This window comes from Astyanax mexicanus, chromosome 12 (assembly GCF_023375975.1).
Source record: "Astyanax mexicanus isolate ESR-SI-001 chromosome 12, AstMex3_surface, whole genome shotgun sequence".
In the NCBI taxonomy this organism is placed as follows: Eukaryota; Metazoa; Chordata; class Actinopteri; order Characiformes; family Acestrorhamphidae; genus Astyanax; species Astyanax mexicanus.
The window spans coordinates 47,142,080-47,157,355 of NC_064419.1; the positions used below are offsets into that span (position 1 = coordinate 47,142,080).

Here is a 15,276-nt window from a genome sequence, read left to right on the forward strand (position 1 = left end):
ATGCAACATTTTTGCAACAAGTATGAGCCTCACACTGACCGTTCCACTGCTGTCTGCTCCTGACTGCCCCGGTGACGGCGAGCTGCCCTTGTGTTTCTGAGACTGTGGCGAGAGTTCGTACGACGCCATGACCTCCCGCGCCCGCCGCTGCCAGCTGACCGTGCGCTCGATCATGTAGCGCAGCGCGTCTCCCTCGGGCAGGCGCACCCGGATCCTCTGCAGAGACGCCAGCAGCGGCAGGATCTTCTCCAGCGGAGGTTTAGGCGATCTATGACACGACGGACATAACCACGGCTTAGCGCTGCGGGGGTCCGCCGGCCCCCCGGTACACACGGTGTGGAACGTCTCCCGGCACAGCTCACACTGATGCATGGCACCCATAGGAGCCTTCTGACACACGCAGACCCTGAGAGCACCGCTGTCGGCCGAGGGGAGGAGCTTCGATTCGTTAGCTGCACGGAGAGACGCCAGAGACTCCAGCTCTTTCACTCGCACCTCAGCAAGAGTCGCCATCTGAGAGAGAGAGAAATAAACCTTCTTATTAGAGCTGGAAAGATTAGTCGACATAATCAATAATGTTAACTCTTAAAGAAACACATTGGAGGGGGAATAGACTCACACACTCGGCACTTTGTGTCTCCAAGACTATAAACACACCAGATAAGGGACAAGACAACAGCTGTACATAAGCTAGCCATTTGGGTGCTAATCCCCGAAGTTTGACCTCCCATTACTCCAAAACACTACAGTAATATATCTTTATACTTATATCATTAATATAGGAGAAATGCTTCTTCAAGAATTTAATAGTGTCATTTGATAACAGTTTTATTTGCTGGTTTTATAAGAAAACTGAACAGACACTTTTTTCTAGGTTTAATTTTCCATTACTCCAAACTGCTACTGCAATATCACTTAAAACATATACTATTAATCCAGGAGAATTAGATGTTTAAAGATTTAGATATTTAGTATCTTTTAATGTTTTACAAGACTCCAAATTCTGGTCAATATCAGCCAAATTGAAATTTTCCTACATTTACCATCTAATTAATTCATTTACTTAATTCTTACTATTTACAATACTATTACCTGAAACATACATAATCAATGCTATTACTTTATTTATTATATTATACTATGTTATAAGTGTTTTTCAAGACATCGGTGATGCCATTACATAAAAATTTTCCATCATTTTTTTATTTTAACGTATAAATTCTGGTCTATATACAACCAAATAGACAATTTATGTAATTTTGCCATCCCATAACTCAAATGTTAATTGAAAACTTACATGGTTAATATTATGGAAATATACTAAGTTTTTCACAGCATTATAGTGATGTCATTTAATAACATCTTGATTTTCTTCTTTAATAAGATTTTAAATTCTGGTCTATTACATATCATACTGCTTAAAACAATACTGGAGTTAACCTGAAAACAGATAGATGTTAATTTATTTATTTATTTTTTCTTTAAAATTTTTATCCCATTTTCTCCCCAACTTACAAGACCAATTACCTAACCCACGCATTAGGACTGCCCCTATCACTAGTGAAGCCACAACACCAGGAGGGTGAAGACTAGCACATGCCTCCTCCAATACATGTGAAATCAGCTGATGGCAAGCAGCATGACCGGGATTTGAACCAGCGATCATAGTAGCAGCCGTTACATTTTATTTTTAATAAGAGAAAGTAATTTTCTGCGTTTTCTTCAGTGATCAGTGTAAAGAGTGTGACGTGGGTAATAACTCACAGCGGAGGCGGAGTCTTTACTGTCTGAAAGAGCTTTCTCTACATCGCTGAGACTGTCCAATCGCCCGCTTCTCTTCTTCCCACACGGCATCACATCACCCTTCGTCTTCTTCACCTTTCTCTTCACTGAATTCCCCACCTCACACCGGGGACACAACACCTGCAGAAGATGAGAGATATAAACAAGAGCCAGTTTATGAAGAGCCACTTCCTATTTCCCCTGCTAGAGGAAGCCCTTCATTTTTAAAAATAGCCTCATTACTCCTGTTTCATTTCAGCTGGTTTTCATTCTGGCTTCTCATCGTTCAATAAAACCCCTATCCAGATAAACCTCTCCATCCAGATAAAATCAGAGTGAATCTGAATGTGATTGGATGTAGAGAAGTATAAACATATACCATTCCGACTCCCTATTGGTTTATACTGTGATCCATCACACCCCTTAAATTACTTTTACTTTTATACTCTAAGTAGTTTTGAAAGCAGTACTTTTACACTTTTACTTAAAGAGTAAAAAGCTTGAGTTGATGCTTTTAAAACCATAGTATCTATACTCCTACCCGAGTAATGGATGTAAATTTACCTTTGCTCAATTGCTCCATATGAACCCATTAATTAAACACATTCTCAAGTGGGAAATCTCCTCTCTATACATTCTCTGACAAAAACTGTGATTGACTGCAATGTGTCGACCCCAAAAAGAGACAAAGTTGCAGTGATTCACTGGATTCACAGCAAAAATGCCCTTTAAAAAACACCTTGAAGAATTATTGCTGCAGCTGAATCAAAGCTATAATATAAGGCCAAGCTGTGATCCAGGTGTTCTGTGTAATATCAGCACTCACCTCCAGCAAAGTGTAGGAGGAGCTTTTCATCAGGAAGGTTTTAGCTGCCGATTCCCGCCAGGTCTGGACCTCAGACACCAGCGCCTCCAGCCTCTCCAGCGGCTCCAGCTGCACAGGAATCGCCCGGCCCCTCAGCACCATGTCTGATAGAGTGTCTAAAACAGGAACACGACCTCCCACCTGCTCACACACAGAGACAACGAGAGAGAGAGAGATAGGGAGAGACAAAGAGAGAAAGAATTCAGTAATTATTACACGTTTTTTTTATTAGTACACAAATATTACACAAGATTTTAAGTATTTTGGACTCAAAAACAACATCAGTGGATGGCTTGGAAAAGTGTGCTAAAAAGGAGGGGGAAATAAATCCCCCTCCCCCCTTCAAAAGTGGCCATAAAACGAATGAAAAAGGTCCATTCATTTCCACATCGAATGCTGTGGGAGGAGTAGCATTTAAAATATGCGAATAGAATAATGATTAAGATAAGATTTCTAAGAACAGTAAATTAAGCCAACTTAATTATACAACACTTAATCCTTACCCAAACGCACAATCCTGCTGTACAAACTTAACATGCATTCTCATGTTATTGTGGCAGTTTAAACACAGTTTATTGAGTTATTGTGGCAGTTTAGAGTTTAGAGAGGTAGCTTTAATGCATTTAATGCATTTAACATCGATGTCAGGATATTAAACAGCATTTTCTCACACCATCATGGCAACTATGCAAGAAACCCAGTCTGCATAGACGGAAGCATCTGAAAAGCGTTTTATGATACGATCAAACAGCAGGTAAATGTGGCCCAAATCCAGCCTTTACATCATATCTGACATTATGTCAAACAGAAGGAAAAAAGACGCGAGAAGAGCAGAAAATGAGCCTGAGTACTTATTTCCAAATATACTATTGTATACTATTGTAGCAAAGTGTGTTAAAAAACTGTTACAGTAGTTCACTTAAAGTGCAATGTATCACGTAATATAAATTCTTAGTAAATTTCTAATATACTCTTTGTATAATAGTGATACAGTTATAATTTGTTGCACGTTTGCAGTTTGTTGTCTTCGTTGCACGGTTTGCTCTGTGTTTCACTGTGTTGTTCTGGGGGAGTGTACCTCTACTCGGATGGAATGACAACAAACGCCTTTAGAATTTACTTTACCTGGCCTTAATTACCTGGATCAGATCTCTTTTTTCCCCCACCAGAAAAAAAACTGCCCATTTTATGGGAAATAGTGACACTAGAGTGCCCATTAGGGTGTCAAAACTTGCAGTAAACAACTAAATGCCCTTTAATTTAAGAAAATTTAATACTGTGTCTCAGTGTTGCTATCTATCAGTGTGTGCAGTGTTTTACCTGTAAAGCCTCGGCCTCTTTCAGCCACTCGGTGGCTCTCTGAACGGAGTCCCGCAGCAGCAGACAGTTGGGCAGGTATGTAGGAACAGAGTCCACTTCCTTCAGAGTGGCAGAGAGAGACGTCAGGCTCTCCGGAGGCCTGAGGAACACAGAGGAGCTACAATCAGAATTACAGCTCGGGAAGATGCTTGTTTTCTGAGCTGCTGGCTGTTACTGGCCATTTTAATTATTTTTTTTGTTTCTATCACTGTTTATGATATTATATCACTAACCCAACTTAACTCAACCAGGCCTGTTCTGCATTGTAGATACTAAACATTACTACTTATACTCACGTCATCCAAACTATGAAGAAAAACATATGGAATTATTTACAATATGTTTTATATTTTAGATTCTTCAAAGAGTAGCACCTCTTGTTTAGATGACATTTTTACACATATCTGCTGGATTTTCTCAGTCAGTTTTATGAGGTAGAGTCACCTGGAATTCAGGCTTTCAGTTAACAGCTGTGCTGAACTCATCAAGAGTTAATTACTTGAATTTCTTGTCTCTTAATAAAGTGTTTGAGAGCATCAGTTAAAGTAAAGTAGTGAAGAGGTAGAGTTACAGGTATACACTGAATAGTGAATATTTGAGTAATGTTCTAATCTAGATTATGAGAAGACCTACTTAAATAAGTAAAGAAAAAAATACTTAAAAAAATTAAAAGGTCAGTCAATCAAAAAAGAAGAATTTCAAGAACTTTGAAAGTATCCTCAAGTGCAGACACTGCAAAGACAATCAAAAACATTGTACTGATGAAACTGGCACTCATCAGGATTAGTTAATCAGAGTTACCAGTCTCAGAAACCACAAGTTAGCAGCTCCCCAGATAAGAGCATCTAAAAGCTTCTTCACAGAGTATTTTGGTTTGTTTAACACTGTTTTTAAGTTACTACATGATTCCTTGTGTTCCTTCATAATCTGATAGATCACTACACTATTCATTTACAGTGTAGGGAAGAAAGACATGGACCTCATATAAGACTATTTATACACTTATGTTTTTAATTTATTTTAGAAATACATTTTATTTATTATAGCCAGATAAGGTTCAATAATTCATCTTACCTATAATACTGTATATATACTCTATACAGTGACCCATATTACCCTAATGTATTGATTTATGATTTGGTTTCAGACACAGCTATCGACTGTGAGTGATCCAGTGCTGCCTGTACCTGGTCTTCAGCAGAGTCTGCGCTCTCTCCTCCCACTGCTCCGACAGCGTGAGCAGCTCCTGTAGCCGGGCCATGGCTCGCTCCGTGGACGGGTGGGGGGTCAGCCCCACCCCGCGGTCGATAAGCCGCCGCATGCCGTCCAGCGAGAGGCCGCGAGGACTGCTGGAGGAATCTTCAGCCCGCTGAACGGCGCCGAGCCAGTGGGCCAGCTCCAGACGCTCCCGCAGTTGAGAAACCTCCGGCAAACTAACGTCAAACTCCGAACTCTCGTCCAGCAGAGCCTGAATCTCCCCCACCAGATCCGGACTGACGTCGTCAGACAGGACCTTCTCACTGTGCTGCTGGAAGTCCTCAATGCGGTTCAGCAGCTCCTGAGAAACAAAACCAGAGGTTATTGATCTGACTGATTTAGTTTAAGAGTATTTTCTTTTACCTTTTTATTTAATTAATCTATTTTCTCTTTTTTATTTATCTAATTTTATGTGTTTCCTTTTAGTTCTTTTATTTTATTTATTTCATCCTTTTATTTATTTATTACTGGTTTTATGGTCTTATCTGTCTCTTAGTTCTTTATTTCCTTTACATTTGTTTCCTTTTTTTATTTTCATATCCGGATCGATCAAGAGTCCGAGGAAAACAGCAAAACAACAGTAATCAACAGTAAGGCATTTAAATGTTTTTTTTAAAAGGTAAATATGAGCGTTTTTCAGCTGTAACTGGAAATATCTGCGCTGCAAAACTGTGCTGGACTGAGGAGCACAGCTTTCCACACGTGCTCACATTTACAAGCACGTGCCCAACCATGTGGATGGAGGCCATGCGGTTATCTCTGGTAAAGAGCTGTGAAGCATTTTCACAATTTTACTAAAATGATTAAACTGTGCGTGAGTATTACCTTCAGTAACGGTGCCTGTGTTAGGCTGCAGGGAAGGTTGTAAAGCTGCCGGACAAAAGACCTCATTTCCTCCACGCTCAGCTGATTCTGAGTCTTTCCTCCAGCAATGCGGTACCTGATAACACACACAAAACAACAATTTAAAACTCTTATTCACACTAGGAATGAAACATACATAGATGTGTGTCTCAAACACACAAATAAACATATAAACATAAGGCCCCTGCGCTGGCCTGGACTGTGTTTGGTGATGTGAGGCTTGGATGGAACAGAGAATGATAGAATGAGGTCCGTGTTGAGTTTTTAGGTCAGATCTGCCTGTTTGAACGCATGTCTGACGTGAGTGTAGGTGTACCTGGTCTGTCTCTTGCCGGTTAGAAGCTGCTGAGCCACAGATGAACACCTCTCTGCATCCTGTGTGACCAGTTTCAGGTGGCGTAACAGATCGTTATCAGGAAAACTCCCTTTATCTGACTCTTCAATCAGAGAACGGAACACTGTGAGGTCTGAGCAGAGAGAAACAGAAAGAGAGAGGGAAATTAAATGGGGTTTTTATAGCCGGGCATTACTGTAGATATCTATAATAGATCCTCTAACCTCAAATCTGAGATGAGCTTTTCTGGAGAGCAACTGCTCCCACTCAGCTCACCAGCAAAAGTGCCTAAATGCTAACAAGCTAATAACGCATGCAGCACACGCAAGCAGATGCAAACACACATGCATACACACAGACGCACACAGACACTCAGACGCACACAGGCACTAACACACGCAGACAGACACGCACTAAAACATGCAGACAGACACGCACTAAAACATGCAGACAGACACACGCACAGGCACTAACACACACAGACAGACACACACACAGGCACTAACACACACAGACAGACACACACACAGGCACTAACACACACAGACAGACACACACAGGCACTAACACACGCAGACAGACACGCACTAAAACATGCAGACAGACACACGCACAGGCACTAACACACACAGACAGACACACACACAGGCACTAACACACACAGACAGACACACACACACAGGCACTAACACACACAGACAGACACACACACAGACAGACACACACACAGACAGACACACACACAGCCACAGGCACTAACGCGCAGACGCACACACAGATGACCGGGCGCACACACAGGATTTCACACACACACGCAGATGGATGCACACGCAGGCAGTCACACGTGCAGTCGTATTTTTTGATAAACAACATATAACGCGTACTATTTTATTAATCAAAGAACAGATAGATAGATAATTTTCCCAGAGGGAAATTCTGAAAACATACCCAATACATGCTTACTATGACAGTTTAATAACAATTATTATTCATTTATTCGTTTATTAACTCTGATCTCATCAGAGTAGTTAGTAGGTGGCTCTATGCACAGCTGGTGTGATTAACCTAAATTAAGAGATTTTGAGCTACTGGATCATCACACAGTTACAGTACACTCCTCACACTCCTCTCACTAGAGCTCACTACTATCATGGTAAAACTCACTGCGCTTCTTATCCAGTTTGGCCTCCAGAACCTCAGAGACATGTGAGGCCCAAACATCATAGGACTCGGCCCTCTGCTTCACAGCATTCATCATGGGGTAAAGATCATCCAGCGTGAAGCGGTACCTGCAGCAGCAGACAGGAGAGATCACAGTGTATAATTTAACTAGATAAAAACACAATTACATCATTATAACTGTGTTACTCTATATGTGGCATTGTCTCAGAGTTCTCAGACTAAGAGCTGAGCGGTGTTTCCATGGAAGACTCACTTCAGCGTGTAGTTGGAGATGGGGCAGGAGCACAGGTGGCGAGCGTGGTGCAGACACACCTGTTCACCCGGTCGACAGGGACAGGTGAGGGCAGACAGGTAACAGGTGGTGCGGCACTTCACACACTGCCTCTCGTCGTCTTGCAGCAAGTCGTATTCAAACAGCTCACACTGCACCACCCCCTGTGTAGGAGATTAAACACACATACTATCAGCATTCTACAGCACTGGACTAAACCCTACTGAGCATCTGTGGGGCATCCTCAACAGATATAGGTCCATCCACCAGCTCCATTATGTGATGATTCATGGCCAACAGAGTGAAGGCAGTGCTGGATAATAAGGGTGGACACTAGGGGTGGGCGATATGGCTCTAAAATAATATCACGATATTTCAGGGTATTTTTGCGATAAGGATATACTTGGCGATATAGGAAAACTAAAATAATTCATTCATTTCAGGAATATAGTATAATAGTATAACAGTATAATCATAATGTGGCAAAATAAATAATATAGCGTAAAATAATATAATGCAGCAAAAAAATTGCAGAATATTTAGTGCATGCATATAAACTGCAAACTAAAACAATTATACAATAAATACACCTAAAGCTTCACAGTAAATAATAGACTACTTTTAAGACAGAACAGCCCTATTATCACGATATGGATTTTTAATATCATGATATATCTGTGTCACGATATATTGTATACGATATAATATTGCCCACCCCTAGTGGACACACAAAATATTGTAGACACTTTGGCACAATTTTGCCAGCTTTTTTTTTCACATTGTGAAATAAAATATAATGAATTATTGTTCAATATAGGCTACGTTCACATTACCAGGCTTAAGTGACTCAATCCAATTTTTTGCCTAATATGTCTCAGATCTGATTTTTTTCATGGTTGTGTGAACGTGTCAAATAAAATTTTTTCAAATCAAATTTTTTCAAATCAAATTTGAGTCACTTTCATATGTGGTCCTCAATCGGATAAGTATTTGTTCCACAGACATGCGACATGAATGTGAACGGTCAAATCTGAATTCATGCGTCTTTTTGCTTTTATGCATTAGCATTAGCATTAGTGCTACGTGCTTCTCTCTCGTACCCACAGTCTATCTCTTGGTGCAGCTGTGCAGCTATAGCTGCAAAAAAACAGCAAAAGCAAACCATTTGGTCTTTTTTTCACCTCCTGGACCTGAGCATGAACTTCAGAGCAGCTGTTTACTGTTTCTCCACTCCAGCAAAAGATGCTCCACATATGAGCTGCTAACTCATCCATTTCCCTTTATAAAGCTACGAGTCTCTCGTCTCTCTAATACGAGGGTTTTTTTGTTGTTGGTGAAGAAGGAGGCGTTTATACAGGTATCAATGTGCAGCATGTGAGGCGTTTCAGGGACAGATTCTGTGTTCACATTACACACAGATACAGATCACTGACATTTACAGTGAATGTGAACCGTCAAGGTATACAAATCTGATTTGAGTAAAAAACCAGTTTGAGCAATTTGGCTTTTAATGAGAACGTAGTCATAAAGACAATTATATTGCTTTCAGACCAAACTAAATTTAATGTTAAAAAAAAAGGAAGAGTGCTGCAAATTACTGCACGAACACCACTAATTCTGATCTGACAAACAAGCAAAGCAAACCGAGGTATTTTTGGACACACTTCTAACAAAGAGCTTAAAATTAGACTTAAGTTTTTATATTAGAGGGCAAAAATATTAGCCAAGTGTCTTACACTCAAATAATTGAACTTCAAAATCTAAACTCCCCACCAGTGCTGAATTATTTACCAATGCAACTTTAGAATAGATAAAATTGTCATCAAATGCTACGGCTAAAAGTTATCTCGGCTAACGTTACTATCCTAGCCTTGTACAGCTCATATAAACTTCTAGTTTGTGAAAGAGGTATTAAACTGAGTAAACTGATATTGGGTTTGTGATAAGGGATCAGAGACTGTAAAAAAGATGGACGCCGTGTCGTCGTTCCCATTCATTCAATGAAAATGAAGCCAAAATCTTCCTCCATGTTGGCGATCCTGAAACCCGAGTCTGCGCAGTAGAGACCAGAGGAGGGAGAAAGACTGTGGAGAGACGGCCTACTCATTTAAATAACCCCGCCCCTGAGGACTGCCTCGAGTTCACAGGCTGTGGAGCGGAGCTGACGGTCTGTTATTGGTCCCGCCCATAACCAGCCCTTTTACAATAACCACACCTTTTTGAATACAGCTGAATAACGTTTTAAAAATTAATTCTGTGGGGATAAAAATTTAACAATATATGCAGAGGTTACACTAGCTGCTGCATTTAAATAAAGGAGGTATAGTTACAGTATATTAGAAAAAAAACGTGATTGAAAATTGTTCTGTTTTGCCATTAAAACCTATGGGGATGGGTGGGGTTACACAGCTTTCTGAAACCGAACAGCAGGGGGCGCCCAACCTGTGGTGGCTTCACTTTTGAGAGAGGATGCTCTGTCCAGCTATACACAGTTTATGTAAGTGATGCTGAACAATTTACTACATTTAATTATTATGTGAGTAGAGTATAAGAATAATTTAGTAATCTGAACCTGACGTTTTTAGTTTTCTATATAATTTAATAGCGCTTTGACTGGCAATGCTAAGCTTTTTAAAATCTGAATCTGTCAGAGAAACATTGATCATTTGTCATTCAGCTTATTACAACTGCGACTGCGGTTAGAAACAGGGTGACAAATTAACCCCAGCCACCTGCATGTAGATTAGCTTTACCCACATCCCTCTGCTAAACTCATTATAATACTGAACATTTAATAACAGCTAATGTCATGAACACAGCTCTGATACCATCAAAACCAGAGCTTCCTCTTCCAGTAAGAGCTAACAGTGCAGTGAGATAAGAGCGCAGGTGTGCAGCGTTTATTAGGCAGTTTTGTGGCGACAGAGTGGAGCTGATAACAGAACAGAAACCAAAGTGAAACAAAGGAAATTCACTATTTAAAGTACCTGATGGGATCAATTTTCATGAGGAAGAAAATTATTTAAAAAGGGTTTCGAGTTTTAATACTGATCTAGGCATCTGGTAGATACACTGGCATGCCATTGAAAATGTTAATAAAGCCCTATCTGGACGGGATTAGTTTCTCAGGGGGATGTCTGTCAAAAATATTTCACACTTCTACTCTTCTAGTGATAAAACTCCTGCATCCGGACTGCAATTGAAAAAACAGGAGGATCAATGAGTTTTTTGGCTGTTTTTCTCGGTCACATGACATCACGGCGTTCAGTAGCTCCTCCATTTCCACTCGCTGTTGTGTTTTAAACGTGGATCTCCATGGAAACTGTTGCCTGCCCAAAGTGTAATTACGGTGCCCAGCAGTGGACAAATAGCTATTTTATTAAACACGAGGAGACGAAACTCAGAGATGTGCGTCCGGACGGGACTAAAATTACCGGAGGACCACGGAGTTCAGAGAAAAACAGTAGATAATTCAGCCTGTAATTTATTTATCAGAGGATGTCTGAGAAAAACACGTACATGATCGTTCTGGACGGGAATAAAATCACAGAGGATAAAAAAACCCATAAAAGAGAAAATTACCCAGAACCCCCTGAGAAACTAATCCCATCAGGATAGGGCTTTAGACAACCTGAATAGAAATACAGCATAATACTGTATCAATGGTTAATAAAAACTACATTTTAATGAATTAGTGTTCCTAGGTGCAGTAGAATTTTTTTCCATTTTCTCATTTTAGCAATGATTTTATTACTGCACTTCAACAATCTAAGACCTTTTTAAGACCTGAATAAACATGATTTAAAATCAGAAAATGTAGTCATAATTTCTTTAGATCTCTTCCCGGTAACGTTAGCTAACTTTCCGCTGTGTTAGTATGTTAGCTAACTCGCCGCTAATGTTAGCTAGCTCTCCGCTAACCTTAGTTCTATCCCTGTTAACGTTAGCTAGCTCACTGCTAACGTCCGTATGTTAGCTAACTCACCGCTTATGTCAGCTAGCTTTCCGCTAACCATAGTTCTATCCCTGGAAATGTTAGCTAGCTAACTGCTAACGTCTGTATGTTAGCTAATTCGCCACTAATGTAACCTAGCTTTCCGCTAAACTTAGTTCTATCCCTGGTTCCGTTAGCTAGCTCAGTGCTAACGTTTGAATGTTAGTTAACTCGCCGCTAATGTTAGCTAGCTTGCTGCTAACCTTAGTTTTATCCCTGGTATTGTTAGCTAGCTCAGTGCTAACGTTCGTATGTTAGTTAACTCACCGCTAATGTTAGCTAGCTTGCTGCTAACCTTAGTTTTATTCCTGGTATTGTTAGCTAGCTCAGTGCTAACGTTCGTATGTTAGTTAACTCACCGCTAATGTTAGCTAGCTTGCTGCTAACCTTAGTTTTATCCCTGGTATTGTTAGCTAGCTCGCTTAAGCTAGTTAAAGTCAGCATGTTAGCTAGCTCGCTGCTAAAGTTAGTATGTTAGCTAGCTAGCCGCTAATGTTAGCTAGCTCTCTGCTAACTGCTTAAGATGTTTACGATGGGCCACTGTGTTTTCCCACCGGCATTAAACGCATTAAAAAAAGCTTTTTACTGCAAATTTACAGTAAATTTAAGATAATTTAAGACCTTAAATTGAAATAATAATTAATTAAGGTAATTAATCTTGATACGCTTCATGAGCGACCGGCTCTTACCAGCTTGCGGATTTGGTCCCGCAGGTCTCTCTCCTCGTTGATCATCAGCACCATGTCTTTGTGAACGGAGGAGGCCAGCACCACGTCCAGCTTATTGGCTTTAGCAGCCATGTTGCAGATCATCTCATCGTGGGAGAAGACGCAGTAACGGTGCAGCAGGCGATAGTGATCCACACACTGACGACCCAGAGGCATCTGCACAAACACACACGCAGAAACACCGGGGGTTAATTCTGAACCTGGATCCAGCAGAGCTCTCTGAGAACCGGTCCTGACTCTTACCCAGTCCACCGTGCAGAAGTTCACCGCCTCGGCAAAGTTAAAGCCCTGGTTGAACCCGCTGTGATAAGCTCGTGGGAACGTGATGACGAACTCTCCTGCGCACTGATTGGTCCGGTAAATCTGGAGAGAAAAAGAGAGATTAAAACCCCAGGATCAATACTGAGCTGTTTTTACTGGTAACATTGCAGCTTTGAGTCTTTTCCTGTTAAGAGACTTGAGAGAAAACTGAACAGTATTATATTCCTGCGATTCTCAACTCACGGGTTAAGCCCAAAAGTGGGGAGCAGACAGCTTGTAAAAAAAAATACATTAAAAAAATATATAAATACCTAATGCTCATGTGATTTTGTACTCGTCTTTTAGAACTTACTAATGTTCTCTGAATGCAGAGATATGCAGAGAAGTGAAACACTATTTATTTTGTGCAGTTTTAATATTTAATTTTATTGTAGTAACTTTTATACATGTAGTTTATATATATATATATATATATATATATATATATATATATGTATATATATATATATATATATATTTTTTTTTTTTTTTTTTTTCTCCCCAGTTTCTTAAAAAAATGCTCTTAAAATCATTTTGCATCAATATGTATGTTGAAATGAGTTATTGATGGCTATTGTTTTCAAAATACATTAGTTTGGTTTGTATTCTATAAAAGTGGGTCTCGATTTAATGACCATGAAAAATTGTGGGTCCCGGGATAAGACCAGTTAAAACCCCTGATATATTCAATATTTTCAGATATATTTATAAGAAAAAGCTTCACAAAGTAGAGAGAGAAAGTACATAATACGTAAGAGGAGATAAATATATATTTATATATATATTTAATGTGCATGCAGGTATCTGTGTGAGGGTGTGTATGAGAGTGTGTAAGAGCAAAAGAGTGGAGTGAGTGTGTGAGCATCCATGTTTGCATGCAAGTGTTAGTGTTCAAATGTGTGCATGTATGTGTGAGCGTGTAAGTATTAGCACCCGAGTGTGTGTGCATGTGAGCGTGCGTGTGTGAGAGTGTGTGTGTAAAAGTGTGAGTGTGAGCACGTGTGGTTATGTGTGAGAGCTTGCGTATGTGTGTGCATGTGTTCAGGAGAGTGCGTGGGCGTGACAGTGTGAGTGTATGTGTGTGCAAGAGTATAGAGCTTAGATTCTCTGCTCGAAGCCGACCTGACCCGAGGCCCAAACCGAAATCAGGTCGGGCCGAGATTTCCCACATTCCTCGGGCCGGGTCGGGTCGGGCTCCAGAAAATAGTCTGAGATGTAGGTATCTGTTTTTTAATTCTATTTTTATTTCATATAAAGCTCTGGTGTGATAATCACAATGTTGCTAAGTAACAAGTTGTTAAAAACGAACGAAATAACGGAAACTGAAAGTGAAAAAACATTTTTGTATAATTTGAACTGAATCTAATAAAAACAATAATTAAAAGAAAAAACGCAACTAACTGGAACTGTATTGTGTGTTTATAAAACTAACTAAAACAAACTGAAATTCCTGATAGAATTCCCCTTATTTTCTTGTTTAATTTATTTATAAGCGCTGTTTACACTCCTGGAGTTGTACAGCGGGGGGTGTTGTGCCGATTCTGTTTGCGAGGCAGAGTTGGATTCAGCAGGGAGTCGGATTCGGCACAGCAGCGGCAGCGTGCGGCACCTCGTGGTCCGCGGCGTTAGTTCTCGTTTAAAGAGCTTGTGCAAAATACGACAGAAAACACTGAGAACCTGCAGAATTATGTATCGGATTAGAATATGAGCGTAAGGGAGATAAAAGAGAAACAGCTGATACAGTATGAGAAAACCTTGAGTATGAGAGAACCTGTGAGTAGCTCATACACCAGAACACGCAAATCTCTCTCTCTCTGTCTCTCTCTCTGTCTCTCTCTCTGTCTCTCTCTCTGTCTCTCTCTCTGTCTCTCTCTCTGTCTCTCTCTCTGTCTCTCATTTTTCTCTCATTTGTTTCTTAGATTCATCTCTCTGATAAGATGTGTGAAAACTAATAAAAACTAGCGAGCCCACTCTAAAAACTAATTAAAACGTACGGAACTGTAGGAGAAAAAAGAAAAACAAAATAAAATTAAACTATAGTGAAAAATGATAAATCTTATAATCATGTAGTTCTGGGCGCACGTGAACTCCTCCGCTTGTCCGCGTTTGACTTGCAGCACTGTGTGTAGCTGTTCTTAAAACTCATTTTAATTAAATAATAGTTCTATGCTTCTATGTTACAGTGTTTATTAACTGATCATATTTCGCTCATTCAAACAGCCCGAAAACAGCCAGTTTATGGGGCGGGGCGGACTCGGGCTCATAATGACAGTTTATGGTTCGGGTTGGGTCGGGCTCGGGTAGAATTTTTAAATATGTGTGTGTGCGTGTCTGCGTGTG

General features: G+C 40.3%; 1 protein-coding gene across 4 annotated transcripts in view; it reads right to left on the reverse strand.

Annotated features, from left to right (window-relative positions):
- kdm5bb (lysine (K)-specific demethylase 5Bb) overlaps positions 1-15,276 on the reverse strand; it is a 53,742-nt gene that overhangs the window by 6,810 nt on the left and 31,656 nt on the right. For all 4 annotated transcript variants that reach the window (XM_015600863.3, XM_015600864.3, XM_007231674.4 and 1 more), the window contains 11 exons: positions 12,880-12,999; positions 12,598-12,792; positions 7,897-8,078; positions 7,626-7,750; positions 6,444-6,594; positions 6,089-6,203; positions 5,194-5,564; positions 3,968-4,106; positions 2,609-2,788; positions 1,765-1,923; positions 40-513 (listed from right to left, as the gene is read on the reverse strand). In XM_015600863.3, the coding sequence (XP_015456349.3) occupies positions 40-513; positions 1,765-1,923; positions 2,609-2,788; positions 3,968-4,106; positions 5,194-5,564; positions 6,089-6,203; positions 6,444-6,594; positions 7,626-7,750; positions 7,897-8,078; positions 12,598-12,792; positions 12,880-12,999 (2,211 nt within the window). The remainder of the gene's footprint in view (positions 1-39; positions 514-1,764; positions 1,924-2,608; positions 2,789-3,967; positions 4,107-5,193; positions 5,565-6,088; positions 6,204-6,443; positions 6,595-7,625; positions 7,751-7,896; positions 8,079-12,597; positions 12,793-12,879; positions 13,000-15,276) is intronic.